General features: G+C 38.0%; 1 protein-coding gene across 3 annotated transcripts in view; it reads right to left on the bottom strand.

Moving 5' to 3' along the window:
• Positions 1 to 2,726: 2,726 nt before the first annotated feature.
• The window catches only part of YY1 (YY1 transcription factor), a 41,938-nt gene continuing 21,038 nt past the window's right edge, over positions 2,727 to 23,626 (bottom strand). For 2 of the 3 annotated variants that reach the window (XM_036748126.1, XM_036748127.1), the window contains 4 exons: positions 20,005 to 20,167; positions 13,537 to 13,597; positions 11,328 to 11,486; positions 2,727 to 10,411 (listed from right to left, as the gene is read on the bottom strand). In XM_036748126.1, the coding sequence (XP_036604021.1) occupies positions 10,229 to 10,411; positions 11,328 to 11,486; positions 13,537 to 13,597; positions 20,005 to 20,167 (566 nt within the window). In that variant the 3' untranslated portion in view covers positions 2,727 to 10,228. The remainder of the gene's footprint in view (positions 10,412 to 11,327; positions 11,487 to 13,536; positions 13,598 to 20,004; positions 20,168 to 23,626) is intronic. The other variant, XR_005009822.1, reaches the window with a different exon arrangement.

The following is a 23,626-nucleotide window of genomic DNA, read 5'->3' as shown; positions in this document are numbered from 1 at the left end:
CACTTTGGCCAAGTCAAAAACATCTTCCTGAATTCAAACCCACCCTCAGACACTTCCTAGCTGTATGTCCAGACAAGTCACTTACCCGTTTGTCCCAGTTTCCTCATCTATAAAATAAGCTGGAGAAGGAAATGGCAAACCACTCCAATATCTTTTCCAAGAAAATCCCAAATGAGGTCACAAAAAGTAGGACCAATGAAACAATTGAGCAACAGCAACAAATTCCAGGATAGCGATGGTGCCTCTGCTCTATACCACTCTGTATACCTAGAGATGGACCAAAGTGGTATGGCTATATATTCCTTCAATAAAAATAATACAAATATGCACCATAATTATGTTTAACTGCCACCCCAGCACTCCTTTCTTACCTGATGCATCCATTGAAATAAGGAAATATATAGATCAGGGCTGTCCAACCTTAGGTTTTTATTGAAACAACAGACAATATCTTTTGATTTACCATTTTAGTGAGAGCTCTGCGGTAGCTCAGCTTCATTTACTAAAGCATTTGTGTAAATTTGTATGCTTGTAGGCAGGCCGCATAAATCACTGTGGGGGCTACATTTTGGACAGCCCTAATATAGATCAAGGAGCAGCAATTATTAACAGGGTAACAAATCGTTTTGGTATCTTACATTTAAAAAACATTTTTTCTCAATTTCTCCAGGAGAAATTGATTTTGATGGAGCATCTATGAAATGTCAGAATTTCAGAGTTGAGGAAGGGAACCTCAGAGATTTTCTGATCAGTAATTGCTTAAAAGCGGTCAATTCTCACCTGGCTGCACTAATGTGCAGCCTCAGGAAGCTTATTATTGGAAAAACCTCATCATCCCACAATCGAAGGGTGGTCATACACTCCAAAACCTCCACTTAAGGGGGGAGCTCAGCTCGGAACTCACTTCTTACTTGGTTGCACTTTGCTGGGACGTCTGACTTCTCCACTATGCCTTCCTCTCCTCCTCTTCTCAGCTTTCTTTTTGTGTGTTTTCCATTAGATTGTAAGCTCTTTGAGGGATGGGATGCTTAAAAAAAGTATTTGAATCCCTAGCATATAGGGAGGGCCTGCCACCAGGCAAATTCATCTTTGGACACTGTGTGATCCCCGGCAAGTCACTTAACCCTGTTTGTCACATTTTTCTTACCTATAAAATGAGCTAGAGAAGGAAATTTCAAACCACTCCAGTTACCTTTGCCAAGAAAACCCCAAATGGGGTCATGAAGTCAAATGTCTGAAACAACTGAATAGATCCCTAGCGTGTAGCACATAGTAGGTGCTTAATAAATGTTTACTGACTATGGGTTATCCAACATTTTCCTAAAGTCTTCCATTGACTACAAGCTATTCCTGGAGGCAACCTGTTCCACTTTTGGATTGCTGTTAGGAAATTTTCCCTACATCAAGCCTGAATTTGCCTCTGCAATTCATGGCTACTTTTCCTCCTCATTGCTTTTTAGTTCTGCCCTTGAGAGCCAAGCAGAACAAGTCTGTGGGTTCTTCCACATGGACAGTGCTTTAAATACTTGAAGATGTCCTATCTTCTTTAACTCAACTCTTACCTAGAGTAAGTATCCTCAGGGCCAGACAGCATGACCGTCAGCATCTCTACCATCCTGGGTGCCTTCCCTAGGTATTCTCCAACTTAGCAGTGCTGTTCCTAAAACACCCCAAACCAAGGTGAACCAGAGCAGATTCTATAGAAGCACTACCGGTTCTTTCACTTCTGAACACCACACCTCTCTTAATGAAGTCTTACTGCTTAGCTTTCTCAGCTGTCGCATTACTCGCACTGAGCTTGCAGACCAACAAAACCCCTCATTTTTTATCATGTGATCCTGTATCACAAGATTACAGGGGCAGCTCTAGAGATTTGAAATTTTCAGCTACATATAAAGGAGCCTAGCAGTAAAACTTGTTAACGTTTTTAGAATAAATGATTTTCCTTTTAACTCAAGACTCAGCAGGAAGGGTTTTGGTTGGCTACAAAGGAAGAATTTGTTGACCATTGATAAAGGAAATTGGGCTAGAGTTTCTTTGCCAATGCAAATTAAGAACGAAGGCTTCAAACTTCAAAAATTAGGGAACTGATCTAGACAATTGCAGGGTGACAGGTTTGGAAGAACTAGTGGGATAGGCAATGGATGTGGGTTCAGATTGTGGCTCTCCTACCTACTAATGTACTTGGAACCATGGATAAGTCACTGAACCTCTAGGTCAATTTCCTTAATTGTAATATATTAACAACAGTAATAACTAAAGCCCTATAAGACTAGCACATGCTACAGTTTTACAAATATTACCTCATTTTATCCTCAAGACACTGGGAGGTAGGTGCTGTCCTTATCCCTTTTACAGATGACATAACTGGAGGCTGGACTTACAGATTTTTCTGACTCCAGGGAATGATTAAATAATTAACTCTAAGGTCCTGTCTGTCCCTAAATCCATTATTCCTTAAATTGTGGAGGCATCCCTTTCCACATTAGGGGAAACACTTTAGAGCTTTCTAAAAATTGAGTGAAATTATAGACGGAAATATGGAAAATATGAAGGCCCATCCCTTGGAGCCTTCCACCAGAAGCTGAAAGGTTACATGAGGAAATTCCCATTCTGGGTTGCCCAAGGTCCCTTCCTAGTCCATCATATGAACAAATGAATTCAAATAAGCAAATCAATAGATCTGATTAGATGATTAAAGAACAAATGAGAATTGCAGGCCTTAAAAATCTTAACATTCTTTCTTTATTGTACTTTATAGGGCCAGGTTATACATGCTTGATGCTTAGAACTGAGTCATAGCTAAATGCTTCTTTTGATGCAAAGTCATCTGAATGCTTGATGCAGATGTTTCAAATATAGTATTTCTGCAGCTACAATCTATGAGCTAATGACAAACCAAGGAAAATTCCAGAAATGGCTTAAAGGAAAAATGCACAGGAGATGCACCGCTCGAGTCCTTGAATTGTGGCCTGTAGTAGTCACCAGAAAGTGGATAAAAATGGAATTTCTCCATGACCTGGTTTAACTAATCAAACCATTACTATTTCCAGGTGATAAAAGCCTCCAGATTTCGGAAGAAAAATTCAGTTGGATGATTCAGTAGTTACCCTTCCCTCAGTAACGAAAAAAGTGCATTCCTTGATCCTGACACATCATGTGGCACTCACAAATGTCATCCAATAGAAATTAATGAAGATCCTACTCAACATTCAAATGCTGTCTTTTACAGATTTGACCTGTAAATTCTTCAATACAGAATGAAATGTAGTCAACATAGGAGAAACCTTTTAGGCTGTGGAAAAAAAAAATCAGTCATTTTTTTTTCTGGTTTGGAATTTCAATGACTTAAAGCTTCAAGATAATTAGACATGCAACTATACTTGTTATTTGCATATCATTAAGTTATAAAACAATGACAAAGAACTACACTGGGTCCAGACAAAAGCTATTTTCTGAAATTGTCCTAATTTGGACGCATATGAAACCAGATTGAGTTCTCTCAAATTTTAGTATTCTTCTCTATGATTAGTTCTCTTAATAGGATAATTACATGTGATCCTAACTGTAAGTAGAAAATGTTAAAAAAAAAAAATCCCCCCAAACCCTCCAAACAAAAATCTAACCCCATCAAAAAATAAAACAAACCCAAACCTCAAACTCCCCATAGCACGTATATATTATTTAATATAATTTTATGCAATTAATTTTTAGTCTTTCACTAAAGTCCTCTTCCAACATTTCACCATGGCACAGGTTTTTTTTTTGTTGTTCTCAGAACCTGTGTTTGTTGTCTGAGGAACAGCCCAAGTGCATTCTTATCACCAGGTTTTGCCAATAGATGATTAAGCTCCTGTAGACCTGCCCTTACTTGATCTGCATGTGTGGAAGGAGTGCCCACAGGGATAACAACTCATTTACTCGACACTCTAAGGTTTACAAAGCACTTTCCCCACAACAACCCTGTGAGGTAGGTTGTGCAAACACCCCCATTTTACAAAGTTTGTCTGACGTCACAGAGGATTCAGAATAAGTCTTCTCAGCCAGCCGCCTCCTTTCGATACAAAGAAACTTGCCATTGCCTGGCCGAAAACCACAGATGTTTTGAGGCATTCATTACTGGATACTAATTTTCTTCCTTTCAAACAGGTATTTTAGGTATTAGGACTTTATACTCAGGGGTCCCCGTCTATTTAGAGAATTATACAGTAACTCGACCAGATTCAGGAGAAACCTAAGAATTGAACCATTCGCTACATCCACATTTAAAACATAAGGTCGGGGCAGCTAGGTGGTGCATTGAATAGAGCACCGGCCCCGAAGTCAGGAGGACCTGAGTTCAAATTCGGCCTCAGACACTTGACACATTTACTAGCTGGGTGACCTTGGGCAAGTCACTTAAACAACAACAACAACAACAAAAAAACCCCATAAGGTCAGGGGAGCTACGGTCAGGTTTTGAAGCCAAGCCTTTCACCTCCAGATCCAGGGCACCTTCCAATAAGCTTTACATGCCTGAGGTTTGCTGACTGAATCCCCTGACTACTAAGGAATTCTGGTGTACTTTAATATAACTGGCATTAAAGACCCTTACAGGTTAAGCTCAGTCTTGTAAAAAAAAAAAAAACCAAAAACAAAACAACACAGGATCAGGCAGTTTTCTGAATCTAGTACACCCCTTTCTGTTCTCTACAAAACTACACAAGGACCCAGTGCTTCCATTCTGACTTCCCCTTTAGTTCATCACCCTAACACAGGGGCAAGGATCATTACTTCAATTTTTGAACACTAAAATAGTGTAACAGGGTGTTTACATGGCCATCCTCCCCCCGCCCCCAAACCATTTTGCTCTTGCTGCCACCTTCCCTAAGTAAAAACCTAGTCATGTCTAGCGATCTCCGTCCAGTGCTGAGAGGCCTCCACTCTATGGTACTCTTTACCTCTCCAGCCTCATTTCATAGCACTCCTTTCCATGGGTTCTCCTCTTCTGCAAAAATGAACCACCTGATCTCTTCTGTATATTGTAGCACTTCCTCACCACTCCTACACTTTGGCTAATGCTACCCTTTCTACAGCCCCTTCTGTTGGAATGTTTACTATACTTTCAAAGCCAGGTAACAAATTTTGCCTCCTCTAGGAATTCTTATATGCCCCCAACCCTAAATGATCCTCCATAGAAAAGTACCATGTACCTATAATGCCTTTCATCCATACTATATATACTTTGTATAGAAGTGCCTATGTGTATGAGTTGTCTCTTGGAAACACCACAACATGGAGAACAGAAATTTGGAGTCAAGAGGATTCTGGGTTCCAATCCCAGCTTTTTACTTATATAACCTAGGGAAAAAACCATTTCACCTCTCTGTACCTTATTTTCATCTATATGATGGGTGTTTGTCCCATTAATTCCAAGTAAGTGGTATAAGAAGCTTTCAATAATTAAAAAAAAAAAGATGGGGTTAGATGAGATGTCCCTTTCATTTTCTCTTACAGCCTATCTCCCCTCCAGGACTTTGTACATACATGATAGGTGCTTTAACAGCTATTGAATATTTAAGGTCCCTGTGATACTGAAGGTGTTGGCAGAGGGAGACTCAAAATTTTTGGCCAGTCTAGGTTTTGCATCACTATTGGTTTTGTAGAAGTCTGGACAGGAACATAGTCATGCAGCCTCTCCTTGGTCTGCTGCTGCCTGAACCAGGAAGGAAAAGCCCATTTTATAAGAAAAAGGCTTAGAGCTTAGAAAAGCAGCTCAGGTCTTTGACACTTATTCAATGTTTTACTTATGGCCTCTGAGTTTCAATCACTTTCCCTATGGGGGTCAACAGAGATGGAATCGCAGGCATCGCACAAAAGATCATATAAACTGGGCCGCTGCCACCTTCCTTAGGAGCCAAGAGAACATGGTAGGGATAGGAATGAGCTTGTAGTGGAAGTAGATCAGTAAAAGGTTATAGATTCAGAAACATGTTCAAATGACTATGTCTCAAACTGGGTAACAAATATTCAGCAAATCCTAATATACCTGGAATATCATAGATTTGGGCATGCTGGGTTGAAGGTTACCTTAAACCTGATCTACAAATACCAAGCTGGTTAGTAAGAGAAGGAAAAAAACCACAACAGAAAATACTTAAACCTTTTTAACAGTTTAACAGACCTTCCCCACATTTTATTTAGTAGCTCTTTATCTTCCTCTTAGGCACTTTTCATACTTTAATTTGTATTCTCTTGTATACCTATTCACTCTTCACAATAAATTAAGATTTTTGGACAGGGACACAGCAGGCTTAGCACAGCATCATGCACATATGAGGCATTTCTATTGAAGTACTCCAAAAGGTACATTAGCAGAATTATTTGCATACAAATCAATTCGCTAATCAAATTCTTCTGTATACATTCAGGAAGAGATAAGAAAGGACCTCTACCTAGTCAAGTTTTGTAGACCAATACAGTCATTTCACTCAAAACTGCTTGCAAGTTTATTTTCTGCAATAATTAAGACAGGCCCTTCTCATCACTCCCGTTTGTAAACTTCTGCCAAAGGGACAAATTACAGACCAATCATTTTCTTGAACTCCTCAAGTTTTCGGGTTTGATCATTTGTCACCTTATAAGAGGCTAATTCTCTGTCCAAAAAGGCAGGAGCCAGAAATTCAAGACCATAAACATCTGATGAAGCATAACCTGTCTTTGGAGTCTGTCACATAGCCTAGAACATGCATTTCTATCTGTTTACAGACAAGAAAATGAACGGGGCTATCATAAATCAAGTCAAATCTTCAAATGTACTGTCAGAAGCCCTTTAGCAGTTTTAGTATTCTTAGCAATTATAAATCTAAATCTAAGCAGCACAATTCAAGATCAACAAAGCTAAAGAACCACTACTTTTTCAAGGTTGTCAATCACTTTTTAACTTGCTGTAATCCCATTAAAAGAACTCGTTATATTATTTCTACCAATCCCCACACGAAACTTCCTAAAAAACAAATCCACACTTCCCATATGGACAAGATAAATTGGAACAGCATACAATGTTAAAGGAGTCTATGAGAATAGGAAGGGTTGTTTGGAAAAGATGGTTCAAGACATGCCCAGGGGTTAACAAGGCACAGAGGAAAAAAGGTCTACCTTAGAGATTTGCTTTATATAAACATGGGCCTGTCTTGGACCCCCTTTCCAAGGAGCTCTAATGAGTATAATTAAGCAGATGGATCTTTGTGCAACCTGGTCTCAGTCATGGTGAGATTCCAGAGTTATCACATGGACTGATGAATGGAAAATTTAACTATGATTTAAGAGTAAAGCAAACTAGTGGCTCAGTTGGAATTCTGATGACCTCACACAGACACGAATAAGCCTTAGGATGGTCAGAAAGTATGAACCATTTTATATTACATTAATAAGTTGGACTCTGTGCCTCAGGTCTAATCAGAACATAGTATCATGTGTGCCAGCACACAGTTTTAAGTTAGAAATCCATCCAAGGGCTTACTTCTTACACATACTGCCAAATACAGTAAAGTCTTATGTATCTCGAAAAGCTGAGGAATGGGATTGTGGAACACAGAACTCCAAAGCTGGAAGGAACCTAGAACACCGAATTCCAACTCCCTTATCTTATAGAGGGGGAAATTCCAGTTCAAAAAGCAGAAGTGATATCCTTAAGGTCACATAGTAAATCAGACAAAACCAAGGACCAACACACACACATCTCTGAACTTGCAGCCCAGATTTTTTTCCCACTGGTATGATTAACTGAGTATTAAAATTTTACCTGGTATAAAACATGCAACCTAGGAGTCAAAGGCGGTTGCCTGAGATTTTTATTCCTTCCTTTAAAGTGGAGAGAAGTTGGACTAGGAGATAAAACCTGCCATGTGATCTTGGGGAAGTCATTTCTCTTTGGGCCTCAATTTCCTCAACTGTGAGGTAAGTGGATTGGAATAGCTTTCTAAAGTCCTTTCCAGTTTTCCCTAATCATCGAGCTAACATGAACCCTTATAGGGCCTAACCATTGGACAACCACTACTATTATTTAAATGATCACCAAAAGAGTATTATGACAGCAGGTTTGGATCAATTAGTGACTGTAAATGAAGCAAAATGTTAATTACATAATTAAATCCACTTAGTCCACAGTTATTTCTCATATACCACCAAAATACTAAAATCAACCTAACCTTTCTTAATGATTCAGAAGGCACTTATGATGACCCTGAGGCCCTGCGAAAGTCTAAGTGATGATTATTGTATGGGACAATACATGTAGAAAGTTTAGGAGATGGAATAGATGGACTGAATCAATTAACCCTGATATAGCCTAAAAATTATTTTTCAATAAAGAAATCACTGATAACAGCTACTTTACTTGTTTCAGTCTCTCATAAAAGCACTGACATAGAAAAAAGCATCTGGCTGTTTGGATAAGGAATTTACTGTATTGTGGCAGTTTGTAAAAAATATTTCAATGTGTCTGATACTTAATTTTATTCCTTGAATAAAAATTCCGAGATTATAATCATACCTACAACATGAGAGGTAAAATATTCCCTGAGTACAATTTTGTAACAGTCTAATGATAGTCACCTTGCAAAATTGCACTCACTGTCTATTCGGAAGCATGCAGGTTACCAGTTCTTCAGTGACTCTGACTGGTACCAGTGAGGAAACTAGCATTGAAAGACTTTAATGGAGAGAGGAACAAAGGCTTAGAAACAGCCCATTCCTTTACAGGAGAAACAAATACATTAAGGGGAAGGCTCAAAGGCTCACTGATGACCTTGAAGGCAACTTCAAGGCTGTAAATAAAGGTCTGAATATACAACCTCACTGGAGTAATGAGTAACCCAATCTCTTCTGTGCACTGCCTCACCGCCCCTGCCCTCCCTCCAACCCCTCTGCAGACCCCAAATGCCACTGGGAATATCTTACCTCGACAAAGCACATAAGGATGGTCACTGTCAACACAGCTTCATTGAGTGGCTTTGCCATGGCAGGGGTGGGTGCTGAAAGAACAAATACATCACCAAGGACAATTCAACCATCCTGAATTGAGGAGCGCTCAAGTATCTCTAACCCAAGATGCCCATTACCTATCCTGACTGTAGGCAGATCTTAAATATACAATGGTCTGCAAATTTCAGGCACCGCTTTCATCACAAATCACTGTAATTGAATGCAAAAGTAAAGGAAACTTGAGTAGCTTTATTTAGCTTCTAATTTCTGGGAGGCTTAAGAATTATTATTCTGGACGAAAAAAAAAAAAAAAAGGACTGTGCTTACAGATCATTTTCTGCCATCTTCTTCCTTTAGGACCACTATTTTATTGTTGTCCTTTCTATTACATGGGATGTACATACTGGGTGTTAATAAAAAGTCAATGCCTGTACAATATATTCTACAACTGAGCACCACTTTCTGTAACTGAACAGGCAAAGAGAAATTACACGGAACATCGGCATCTGGCAGTATTTTTCCAAAAAAAGTGACTAAAATGGGTTTAAATTGATTAACACTATTAAATCACATCTAATATTTGATACTACATGATTTCAATACAGCTATACGATACAATTATACAAAATGTGTTAACATCAAAGAATACAACCAAAATTAAGATAGCAAACAAAACCTATATAACTTTTTTTTTTTTACAGGAAAATACTTTTGAAGTATGCATGTAACTGCCCATTCTTTTAAAGAAAATCTACTGCAAGCAAAGTTATCAACCTCCGGAAAAAATCACACATAGCATTACTAAGCATATCCCCAAGAAGTGTACAATATGCACACTTGGAAAATACAAAATTAAAAAAATTGTAAGCAACAGGTGAGCTTCATATTTATAAGAATGTGAAAAGAAGTCCAATTTTTAGCACTGTCGTATAAAGAATTGTCTTTTTGATGCGAGTTCATGAATTAGCCTCCTATTGGGGCTGCACTTTACAAAACACCGTGTTCTTGAAACTGGGCTACAGAGCAAGATAGAGCATCTTAGCAATGTCATCTTAAAAGATTTTTTTTGTTTTTTTTTTTTTTGTTTTGTGATTTTTTTTTTATTTTTACTACTTTATCAAAACATGTCCTTTAGGTGTGTAGGATTCAATTTTTTTTTTTAAAAATTCTTTCCTAGAAACAATATACAAAGGAGAGGCATATTTATTTCCAATCATACTCCTGTAAGATGCTTCGAGTTCGAGAACATTCTTCCCTCTTCTTTTCACTGGTTGTTTTTGGCCTTAGCATGTGTTAAGATGTGAGATTTCAGGTTAGTTGACTGAGCAAACTTCTTATTACAGCCGTCGAAGGGGCACACATAGGGCCTGTCTCCAGTATGAATTCGCACATGTGTGCGTAAATTGAAGTCCAGTGAAAAGCGCTTCCCACAGCCTTCGAACGTGCACTGTCAGAGGAAAGACCACATATCAAAACTGTTCAGCAACTTTGACAGTTCCCTGGGAGTTGGGCTAACAAAACTTCTGCTTTTCTCTGGGGGTGGGGGTGGCTCACTCTCCTTTAAGGAAATCAGATATCTCTATAGCCCACTGTCTTCTACACAGCTACTCTAGTGCGATTATATGCTTTCTGGACAGGGATCGCAAGGAACTGACCCATTTCGTATTGTATACAGGTAGCCCAATCTGAATGTTAATTTGAAATACAGTTTGAATATCTGGCAAGCTGGCAAAAGTTTTACCAAATTACCTAGCTCCCTGAAACTAAATTATACCAAGTGCCTTAGCAGTTTAATAAAAAATTTCTAATACTAAAATCTCAAGAGATTGAAATCCTCCTGCCTTTTACTCCAAAGTACATTTATCCATTTATTAAATTCTGTATTAAGGATAACCTCAAGGAAACAAAAATTAAGCTTACTGCTATAGATTATAAAAAGGTACACACACACACACACACACACGTCCACATATGGTTAAATGAATTAACCATAAATGATTTATTATGATCTTGGTAAGAAACACAGCAGAAAAGAATTCTTAAATACATCTTGAAAAGCTATTAAATATTCCTAAACCATAGCACAAAGACAAAACTATAGATTCCCTCTCACTGAAGATGGCCATTTTCTCCCCTAGCAATAGATTCCCCAAATACCTGGTCAAATGTAGTGAGCTAGCTACAGATGGAGCAAAAAGAAAAACAAAAAACTAAGGTCACCCTTATAAAATGATAAATGCTAAAAAACAATACCATGGTTCATTTGGTTTATTTCAGAATATATACAATATACTGATGCTGCCATCCAGCCCACTTACTATTAGCACTATACAAAGCAGACAGAAGAAAAGAATTGGCTATACCTGAAAGGGCTTCTCTCCAGTATGAACCAGTTGATGCCGTTTTAGTTTTGAACTCTCAACAAAAGCCTTTCCACATTCTGCACATACGTGGACTCTAGGACCATGGGTGTGCAGATGTTTTCTCATGGCAGAGTTATCCCTGAACATCTTTGAGCATCCCTTAAAGCAGAGAGAAAAACTTGATTATTTTTGCCTCATATTCTTTAACTATTCAAATCCTGTTAGGATAGTAACTACTGTCATCTTAAAACAACCCCCCCTCCCCCTGCAAAAAAAAACAAGCCAAAATGAGCAGTACCACATAAAACTTTCCTCAAAAAGTCTGCTCACTTTTTCCAACCCACAATTCTTACATTACTTAAAAATTACAATAAAACTTACTTTACAAAGATCAATGGTTTCAAAAGCTTATGATCTATTCTCTTCTCTAATGGTAAATGTGGTATTTCAAGATAAAATTACAGAATGTTAGAGACCAAAAAGGCTTTCATGCAGTTTAACCCTTTTACTTTACAAATGAGGAAACCGGGGCCCATAGAAGGGAAATGACTTGCTCAAGGAAACATGGCTCATCTGTGGCAGAACTGGGATTAGAACCCAGGTCTCCTGATTCTCTGTCTAGTCTACTGTCTTTGTCTCTCCCAAATCTGCTGTCCACAAAAGTATTAATAGAAAGAAGCACTGATAAAGAAATGGAATTAAAATGATGGCACTCCACCACTACGTTTGGTGGGCCCCATAGTCTTTGTCATTCTCCATCTCCTACTTCCCTCTTTCTTCTCTCTTTGCCTCTTTCCCCTTCTCGACAGAGAAAGAAGCAAGAGGGTGTCCAAGGAATAGCAACTACAGAAGAAATTGATTCTGTGAGACACGAGGAACAGAGAGAAGCAGACAAACTGACTACCAACGCAATGCATGTTGAGGCTGATGAACGTGTGGTGCTTAAGAAGCGTGTCAATAACAATTTCTTCTGCAGTTGTTGCTAAATAATGGAGTGGTTGGAAAAATGATAAAACAGCATGATAGAAGGACAGAATAAATAACCATTAAAACAGTTCTCAGACAAAAAGGGTGGTATATGGTGAGCAGAGTTGAGGTTGGGGGTTTGAAGGAACCAAAGTCATTTCGCCTTGGCCACTAAGTAGCTATTTGGGAAATTAGAGCTTTTAAACATCTTTGGAAGAAATGAGATGACAGAAACTCAGCAACACTATTTTAAATTCTATATTCATTTTTGATTTCAATGGAAGTCCTTTCCCACTTACAAATCTCAACATCAATTCAGTCAAGTCAGACTGGGAAACACAAGCTGTGAGTACTGAATTATATAATACATGATTCTGCTGAAGCTAAATTTACACATCTTCCTTCTGTATCTTATGACTTTGCCAACTTCTGTGTCTAACTCAAAATTCAGATTTCTTCCTAGCACCTTTAAAACTTCCTATTTGTACCACTTTCCTATAGTAGCCATGAAAAAATTTATTGTTAATCAGATTATTCACATTTGAGTTAAGTTTGAAAACAAGTCTATCACATCAGAAACTCACGTAAACTGGGAAAGTTATGTATCTCCTAACATATCTTTCTCCAGTGACTTCCTGAGGAATGGATCTGACCCTAAGTCTTCAAAGGATATGCCAGCAGAGAATTAATTTTGGGGAAGACCTACTGCAAGCTACAATGGCTTTGATTACAAGCCTACTTTCAAGACTATTTTGTCTGACCTGGGAAACTAACTTAACACAGAAATTCACATCCTAAGTGAAAAGATTGTGATTAGTCACTGAAAATCATGGAGCTTGAGAAGAACAACCCCAGTGTCTCAGTAATTCATCAGAACTTTGAGGTAAAGATAAATATTAGGTTAGTATCACTTGAGTAATTTCCAAATATTGATAGAAGGATTAATATAACAGTATATGAATATAAAGTAATAAAGAGACTGAGGCTACAAAGCAGGCCTCTTTAACTAAAATGGTCTTTGAGGAAAAGAGAGCTACATCAAAAAGCTATCTACATGAAAAAGAGAATATCCAATTCAGAGATAAGTCAAATCTCCTTATTTCAACAAAAGAACTCTAGGGGCAAAGTGTTGTCAACAGGAAAATGGAAAAACTGTAAATTTGTTAAAAAAAAAATCAATCGACATTCTACAATGTAATGACAATTATCACCAAACTCCCATCAATCCCCTAGCATTACTTACTTTATGAGGGCAAGCTATTGTTCTTGGAGCATCATCTTCTTTAATTTTTCTTGGCTTCATTCTTACAAAAGAGAGAGAGACAGGCATTTGCAGGAGTGGGTAGGCTCAACTGAAATAAATCATATTCCCTGAAATGTTATCCTAATATAAAAACCATAGAGCTACCGTATCTCAGAGTAGGAGGGCCTCAGAGGACACCCAGACCAACCTGGACAGGAATTTCTAACATCCCCGATAAAGCCTCCAGTAGTAAGACAACTCACGGCCTACCAAGGCAGCTCATTCTACTTTTTCTTAGCTTGAATGGTTTGAAAAAGTTTGTTTTTAAACTATATCGAGTCAAAATCTGCCTCTCTGCAGCTTCACTCCTTGTTCCTCATTCTGCCTCTGAATCAACAGAATAAGCCTAATTTCTCTTCCTCCATGACTGTAGGAAAGATAATGATCATTCATTTCACACCCTACTCACCCCTCTCCCCCAGATTCTGAGTGCAAACACTGCTAGTTCCTTCCGATAACCCCCACAATACAGTTTCTAGTCCCTTCACCATCTGATCACACACCTTTGGACATCCACCAGCAGATAGCTAATTGTAGTAGGCTTGCTAGTACCAGTTTAAGTCAAGCACCATAAGGTTTTATTAAATGATATAGGCTTGATTTTCACCTCTCTTCCCTCTGATTTATAATAAAAGACATTATTGGGTATGTATTCAACACAGAAAAATTTCAGATTTTTATCCAGTTTAAGTTAAACAACAATGGAATCCTAGAATCAGAACAGAAAAACAAATAGAAACTGATGCTTCAGTAACCAAAAATTCTGACAAAAGGGGAACATGACCTGTAACACAGGCCATGGAGTGAAGAAAATTTTCTTTAATTTTGACTTTCCACTATAAACTTTAGGTCAGCAAGTAGAGAATCAGAAAAGAATTGGTAAGAAGTGTGGACTTCAAAAGAAAAAAAAATGTTATAGGAACAAGTTATTTCCACACGCTCTCTACAGTTTACTTAGAAAGTACTTTTCCCTGTCAGTGCAAGGGTTACTATTTTCATTTTTATAGAAAGGAACAAAGATCCTAAGAAGGGAAGTGATTTGCTTAGTTACATGGTGGTATCAGGACTCAAACCCAGATCTGACTAAATCCGGTGCTTTCTGTTCCATACACACAGTGTTACGCTAATAAAAGCCATGGCAGTGGTGACAGAGCAGCTCAAGGTTGGGCACTTCATAAATACAAAATTGAACGAACATCCAAACCCCATCAGCTGTCACCATGGGGATTCTTACTGCCAAATGAGGTAGACAGAAACAGAGATCAAAGATCACCACAGCGTCCTGCTTTGGGGCGAGTAGAAATAACCCTTAGCTCTTTGATTTCTGGCTGATTCCTAAATTAAGGAAAGAATTAGGCAAGTTTTTAGACTAAGCAGTCTGAACGACCCTGGTAGGGACTGTATACCTAGATATTTTCACCTTACAAACCATACAGGTAGGTACATTTAAGGAAATGGCTATTAAGTCTTGATAACTGGATTATCCCTATAATTAACAAATGTTTTCTAAATATTGTACTAGGTCAGGGGTGGGGAACCTGAGGCCACATGTGGCCCTCTAGATCCTCAGGTGCGGCCCTTTGACTGAATTCAAACTTCACAGAACAAATCCCCTTAATAAAAGAATTTGTTCTATAAAACATGGACTCAGTTCAAAAGGCTGTACCCAAGGCCACGGGTTCCCTACCCCTGTACTAGGCTTTGTTCTATAACAAAGACTCATAAATCTCTGGGTTTGGGCCTGTATCCATATTTAACAGATATATATGTATAAGATTTTTTGTAACACTGCTCCACCTGGAGGTTGGATCCAGACTTGCTAATTCTTAGAAGTCAGTGCAAATAGTATAAATTAAAAATACTATGATATTTTTACTCAAATATAAAGAGGGCAAATTTGAAACTTGATAAAAGCCAAATTTTAAAAGTTCTAGTTTTAATGAAGAACCTCCACTTTCTCCCTCTGGATTAGCAAAAACATCCAACCTATACAAACTTTTTTTGCTTTTTTTCAGTTTTGTGGGCTTCAAAATGAAATCAAAGTAACAAAAAATATTTAAAGTTAGTTAGAAGAGGAAAGGAGACACAGTATGGACATCCAGGAGACTTTAATTAAGAGTCATCTGGTTTTTTGTTAGGTTACGGAAGAATCAATTTCAGTATGAAATATATTTTTAAAATGCACTCTTGGATTCACACAGAAATCTAGTTCTTAAAGCATCTCAATTAAACATTCTGACTGAATAAAAATTAAAGAGTTTATGATCTTATAAAGTCTGGTAGAAAACAAGAAAAATCCATTTTCTGAAGAGGGGTGATTTTTAATTATTAATTTTAATTTTTAAAATGGTATTAGATAAAGACTCAAATCATATAATCCTACTTAGACTATCTACTTCCTTTAAGAGTGTTTTAATGAAGGATCTTTTTCTAACTACCTAGGAAGCAATTACAATTGAGTACCAGAAATAAAATTCAAACTTGATAGATTCTTGGGCTCATAAGGAATAATCATCCAAAATTATCTGAAAGTGAAAACCATTACCAAGTAAAGAGCTGAGGCTGAGACAAAAGAAACAAGCAAGCAGAAAAGACATCTTATTTAGTAGATCTCTAATCTGCTATATAAAATTGGGGAAGGGAAATCCAACCAGAATTTCTTTAACGAGCTTAAAATGGAACATTTCTCCTCCATGAAACTATATGTATTGCTGGTTTGGCAAAGTTGGCTTCTTGAAACAAACACAGTTAAAGCTGCAAAAAAGGTCATCTTAGTGCCAGGGAAATGGAACTAAGTTTAATAAGTTTCTAGAGTCACGGTATTTTAGAAAGAAGTTCAAGCCTGAGAAAGGAATGAGAAGTTAGTGGGAATATTCGATGTCTTTTGATTATGTCATCACATACTGTCATTGATCTCAGCCTCATTCTGCTTACTTTATGGGACAAGTAGAAACAATGGATGGGTTATACAGGATATTAGATTTTTTTTTTTTTAGCACTAAAGAGCTTCCCTAAGAATCTGAGATGTCTAAAAGTACAACGGGCTGCCTTTTGAGATAGTTAAGTTTCAAATCACTGGAGATCTTCAAGCAAAGGTAGTGGTGTGGTCTGGTGGGGATGTCAAGCGATTCCTGCTACTGGGCTTTTATTCAATCCAACAAAGCAATGATTTAGTACCTATTAGGAAGCAAGAAATCAGGGATGCAAAAGACAAAAAATTACAATCTCTGCCCGCAAGAAGCTTATATTCATTAGGTTGGTTGACTTCTAAGATCCCTCCTAGCCCTGAGATTCTATGAACATTTTGGGGATCCTTGGACCATTTTAGTAGGCCAAAAGCTCTTGTAGAACACTTATTTATGTAAAGAATGACATTGCTTTTGATGAAATATTTGATAAAAGGCTTCATGATCAAATCATTCCAGAAACCAAAATGTATAGTAAAACATATGCTTAATTAACGGTTTGCTCTTAATTAACAACACTCTTAAATACTTACGTCTAATCTTATGTACAATCTTGTGAATTAGATAGGGTCTGTATTTGACATAATAAAAAATATTACTGACTCACTATCAATTTGTAAATTGCCTGGGTGGATGCTCAGAGAACAAACTTCTGCAGTCCCGTTGTGCCAAAAATTAATACAAATTACTTAAACTAAATTAGGGGCAAACCAAGGGCCACAATTCACTAAAGATTCTTAACCCCTCCTCCCTCCCCAATTGTAAAAAGTTGTTCCTGCTCAAGATATACCAATTAAGATCCTATTGGTCAAACTTCTCAATATGTATCACTTTTAATCAGATCACTTGACTTCCTTTTTGGCTTGAAGAAAATGAGTCTCAAACTACACAATCTTGCCCCCCCCCCCCCCCATTTCCCCTCAACTCCACTCAAAAACAAAAGACAATTTTGGAGCATGGGTAGTTTATGGAAAGCAACATGGTGTGCCAAGGCACAAAGGCACTACACAGCAGGTGGCAGAGATGGAGGATGGGGTGGAAAAGGGAGGTGAAATAGGCCCAAATAAATTTGCTGTCTTGCAATTTTGCCCAAAGGGAGCAATTCAGTCATGAATGCTATTCTCTACCACTGATCAGACACCTTCACCTGTCTCTATGATGATGTCATAGTGATTAATAGCAGTAGACTTAGAATCAGAAGACATTTCTTTGAGTACTAGTTCTGCTACCAAACAACAGATCAGTTGGTTCACCATTTTGTGCCTTAGTTTCCCCATCTGTAAAATGGGTAACATTTGTTCTGCCTTTCCACAGATGATTTTAAGGAAAACCAATGTGTAAGCTATAAAATGTTATAGAAATGTGAGGGATCATTATTATATTATACTAGGTCTCTCAAAGAGTCATAATTATTTTCATCAGTCATCAACGGCACAATTGTAAATGTGGGCTACCTCCCATGCCCACGCTAGCTATAAAGGTGACACCCCTGAATCAGAACCTAAAGCTCTAAGCAAGGAGTGTTTATTAATCAATTTACTTGGATGAATTAGTAACTGCGTTCTGTAACCGATGGTATTACTAATTGTTTTAGGATGCATCTAAATAATTCTAATATATAAGTACAATTTATGTACTCATGATTCATTCATCATTCCAACAAGAATTTATTAAACTATTACCATAAGCAAATCCTAGGTGCTAAGGGAGATATGTAGATCAGTAAGACCAGCTTCAGTTTACAACATAATAGGTAGTTAAGACCAGAAGGTAGAAAAACAAACCGGACACATACATAACCAAAGGGCTATGTTAAATTCTCCAGAGGGGAAGATCACTTTTAACCTGGAGCATTAAGGAAAACTAGAAATATAGAAAATGTACAAAAACCTAGAAATAAAGGAGTCTCTTTCTTTTAACCTCCTGTCCCCCAAAGCCCCAAGTTCAAGAAAAAGCTTTCAGATAATGTCTCTACAATGTGATGAGCTTTAAACTTGCTTTATACCTACCTACTGTCATAATGTGGAAGAGAAATACTTGTAGAATGCCCAACAAAGAAAGCCCTTTAATACATGCTACACTAGTGCTCTTCAACAGTATCTTGCTGCAAGCTGCAAAGTACTATATTTGATTACCATTGGTAAGTCGGTTCAACTTACCTGATGATGCTTGTAGAAGGAATCAAGAAGTCATTATTGCCACCGCTATGTTAACATAGCGCTTTCTAGTCCCCCTAAGCATCGATTAGCCAAAGCTTGGTTACCAATTCACTGGGCTGAAAGTGCTAAAGTATATCACTAAACCAGAAGCCTGAATAACCTCTGCTGTGCCTTCTTGCTCCACAGAGCCTTCCCACAGCTAAGTGGTAATAACCCTTTAGAAGTTTACAAAGCACATGAGTTGGATTGTCTCATGACAACTCTTTGGGGCAGATGTACAAGTTGTTATCTTTATTTGAAACTGAAGGTACTGAAGCTCAGCAAGTATTAGAGCTTAGTCAGGGGTGGGGAACCAGTGGCCTCAAAAATACACCTGGCCTTCTAGGTCCTTGGGTGTGGCCGTGCTTTACAGAATGAATTCTTTTTTAAGGGGATTTGTTCTGTGAAGTTTCAAGTCAGCCAAGGGGCCACACTTGAGGACCTAGAGGGCCGCACGTGGCCTCAGGTTCCCATCCCCTGGACTAGGCCCTCTTTCCATATACTATATGACTTCCTAAATATCCTTAAATATTTTTAAGGTTTGCAAAGTGCTTTAAAGGCATCACGTCACTTGATCCTCACAACAACCCTGAGAAACAGGTGCATATATTATCCTCATTTTATAGGTAAGGAAACTGAAACTAGGAGGTCACGTTGATAAGCCCAGGGTCACAAAAGTAGCTACAGCATCTGAGGCAGGGGCCTTTGTATATATGGACTTTGGTCTAGATCTCTTCTAACCTTTCACCAGTTACTGACCTAGAGATTTCCAGTCAACTGCTTGTGTTGTTAGGGATCAGGCCATGCTGGCTTACTGATGTGACCAAAACATTCTAGAATTTCACTAATGTCTTATCAAGGCACAGAATGGTTGAATAACTCCTTAGAATCAGTCAACAGATATGGGACTATGATCCCACTCTCCTAAACCCTACTCCTAATACTTTCAAAATTCAGAATTAAGACAGCAGAGTTAATATGGTAAAGGATGATTTTTGGTTTCTATAAGGGAGAAAATTTTCTCTATTCTATGGCCTCAAAGGATCCAAAATGCTGCCACATACATTAGCACACTTGTTAAAACAGAACTGATCACTTTTGTTTTCAAAGTTTACCCAGTACAATAATACAAACTATAAAGGCGACTAAGGCACAGTAAATATCATGGCTGGCCAGAACCTAAGGGAAAATTATTTTCTGAATTTAAAAAAAAAGGGCAGGGGGGCACAATTCTTGTGACTTACCTAGCAAATTCGGCCAGTTGCTTAGGATCTGAGAGGTCAATGCCAGGTATTCCTCCAGGGGGAAGTTTCTTGCCTGTCATGTACTCAGAATAATCAGGAGGTGAGTTCTCTCCAATGATCTGTTCTTCCACCACTGTCTCATGGTCAATATCTTTTTTATCATCTGAAACACATTATGAGATTACCCTAGGATTTATAAAGATGTGTAGATTCAGTTAAAACTGCTTTAACTTCTCAAAGTTAAAGCAACCAGCATCTAGACTTTGTTGTCATCTCTTTCCTCTATTGAAACTGCACTACCTCCCCCCACCCCCTGGTTTTCAACAAATCTTTTCTTCCCCCTTCCAAACAGTCATCATTCTCTTTAATATTACTTCAGTGACTCCTAAGCACAGATTCTTAAAATATCTGCCTCTCCATTATAATGAGCACCATTTCCACTCCTTTAAAAATTCCCTTCCTTTAATTTTCCTAGTAAGAAATCTTCTTCTTGGCCTTTTAAATTAATAATGCATTAACTTATTATATAATAAGGCACTGTAGTATCAACTGTGTGAGATGTAAAGATCGGTAAAATAAAACCATCCTTGCCCTCAAGAAGCTTACAGATACCCAGAGATGACTGAGGGTGAGGGACAGGAAATAGGAATGATGATATATACATAGGATAACAATTTAAATAAATCACATTTTGGTCTATGAGAGATACATTTCAGGTTTGGGGGTAGAGAAGGAAGACTCTCTTCTTCCTTTTAACTAGCATAACTCGACCATAATGATCAACTACTAATAGGACATCTGCATGTGGAGTATCTTGCCATAAACTAAGTTCCAATCCAACACATGTGAAACCCAATCACCTTTCCTCCCCATTATTTCCTATGCCCATTCACCAAGTCTTGGCAAATCTCCTTGAAATCTCTTGCATCTTTCCTCTCCCCTCTTGGAAAATAACTGCAAAGTTGTTTAAGTTCTGCAAAAATACTTTCCTTAATAATCTTTAGACCCAAAACTGTAGTACACCCACTTTCCTGTGTAAAACAAACAAACAAACAAAAACCCAATGGGATAGGGACTAGACCCATGATTTTATTGATTATAGGTAACTACTAGTGAGGCAAATCACTACCAATCTAGGTAACAGCTTCCGAGTTTAACAAAATTGTCTAGAGCACTGAAAAATTCAGTGACTTGCCCAAGGGACACAGAGCCAGTACAAATCAGAGACCAGACCCAAGTCTTCCTGGCTCCAAGGCATTCTCTGTATCCATCATGATCCATGACACCCTTATTTTAGAAGATAAAAAACCTCTAAAGGCTCCCCCCACCTTGAATGTGGCCCCATTCTATGTATCCAATCCAAAATATCTTTTGCATCTTCTGAAGAGCTCTTGTATTTGGAAATCAGTTTTGGAAGTTATTGGAAGGTTATGTCTACTAAGGAAGCCTATAACCACAGGGGCTACACTAGCCTTTTTCTTGGTTTTCTATCCCCAAACCTGCCCCTCCTAACTTCTCCCTTGCTGTTGTGGCATTGTCATCCTTATAATCACCCAGGCTTAAAACCTCAGTTATTCCTAACTTTTCTCTCTCCCTCCATTTACGTCCAATTAATTGTGAACTCCCTCTCAAATCCTCCCTCCCCCAACTATTTGCTTTCATCTTTCTCTAGTGATTGCAGCAGAATCTGAAAAGCCTTTCCTTCCCTTCAAGTCTCACACTTGTCAGCACATCCTTCACACAGCTACCAAAATAATATTAAAACTTATGTGATTAGTAGAAACTTCAGTGATTTCTAGTCCCTACTAAGGGAAAAAACCCCACAACTTAGCCTGCCAATCAAAACAATCCCAAATCTACTGCGCCTTCTCTTCATGTCCTCTACAGGCAACTCAATAGTGGACCATTTATGAAGTTCTTGATCCTGGGCCCTAGCTACTTTCCCCTTTCCTAGAACATTCTTCCCTATAAACCTATTGACACCTTTTCTTTCAAAGTCCTTAGCTTAAGAATCCTTTCCTCAGCAAAGCAACTTACTCCCTCAGAAATGATACCCTCAAACTCACTGCACTGTTTGACCTGGCCCATGCACCTAAAAATACATATACAGCCCCAAGGTTATTATTTTGCTGTTAGGGACAATGAATTAAAAACATTAGGTGGAGTATAGATTCCTGGATTAAAAAATTGTTCACAGTTAAAAAAATGTAACTAAAAGTTCCCATTTATATTATACTTTTAAGGTTTAGAGGAATGAAGTTAAAGAAAGCATTATTATCCCCATTTTAAAGCTAAAAAACCGAGGCCGAGAACGGGTAAGTATGTTGACCAAAATTAAGTAAAATGTTCATGAATATGAACATACATTTCCAAGTTCCCTTTCTATATGCTATATTGTTTCCCATGCATAAGGTGGTTTTTATAGGAAAATTCCTTAATATTAGGTAATAGTTCAGAATGCTACTTTGGCATCCCCTTCTTCCCATCCAACTCATCTTCACTCCCATTCTAAGCACTGAAGCAAAATACCTGTTACACACCAAAGAGCTTAAATATATTTGTTTTAGTTCCTAGTAAGTGTACCTGCAGCTAGAAAAAAAAAACCAACTACATTCGTTCTAAACTCTAATTCCGGGGAGAAGCCTGGCAATGGCTACCTAACCCTACCTCTTCTCATTCCTCTACCTCACGCCACAAGCAGACACATCCTTACTGGGGAAAGGGAACCAATTTTTCCACAACCACTTATCTCTTTTCTTCCTCTCCTCCCTCCTCCCCCCAACCCCACTGGCTCACAGTAACACCTGACTCTCATTCATACAGAAGGGCCTGTGCACTACTGGAATAAAGAGAACAGTAAAATAAACCTCAAATTATTCCTAGCATCTGTCAGGTTATCACTATCATCACATGCTCATAGAGAGAAGGGATAGAGGGTCATTAAGATGAACAGAGTATGGAAATAAACAACATGAGAAATGGACTAAGTGGTACATCAGCCTCAAGCACCTCAGTTTTCTCATATGTAAGACAGGGGTGATAATGCATGAATCTACTGCACCACAGAACTGTGAGGTCCAAATGAGCCAAGTGCTTTTACAAGCTATGGAACAACATATGGATGTCACCTTTGAGAAAATGACAAAAAGAACCTAGATGATTTGACCCAGAAAAGGTTAAAGGGGTACTTAATTAGACATGTGATGTGGGCACTGTATAAGAAAATGGATTAAATGGTAGCATTAAAGCTTTTTTATTTGATATTTCCTGATAGATGTTAAACAAAGGGACTGGTTGCCAAGGGAAAGAAATGAATTTTCCAAAAGGTATATTAACAACAGGATAGAAACATCTGTCTAAAATTGTTTAACTTCAGCTAGCTTTAAGATGAAGGAACCATTAGGTTCGTATTTCATATGGTCAGTCATAAAATTCTAAATTCTCTTCCTTCACATAATTTTGTTTTTCTTCCTTTCTAGTTCATAACTCCCTAAAGTGAACATGAGATGTGATAATGTGCTGTTAATGAACATATATTTTACATATCCTATTTCTAAGGAATTCACAGAATTCAAGCTCAAGAAAATATAGGATGTGCGTTTGAGGTTTAATAAATGTAAAA

Source organism: Trichosurus vulpecula, chromosome 3 (genome assembly GCF_011100635.1).
Source record: "Trichosurus vulpecula isolate mTriVul1 chromosome 3, mTriVul1.pri, whole genome shotgun sequence".
Taxonomy (NCBI): Eukaryota; Metazoa; Chordata; class Mammalia; order Diprotodontia; family Phalangeridae; genus Trichosurus; species Trichosurus vulpecula.
The sequence above is the reverse complement of the archived record's forward strand: the minus strand, read 5'-3'. Positions and strand labels throughout refer to the sequence as shown.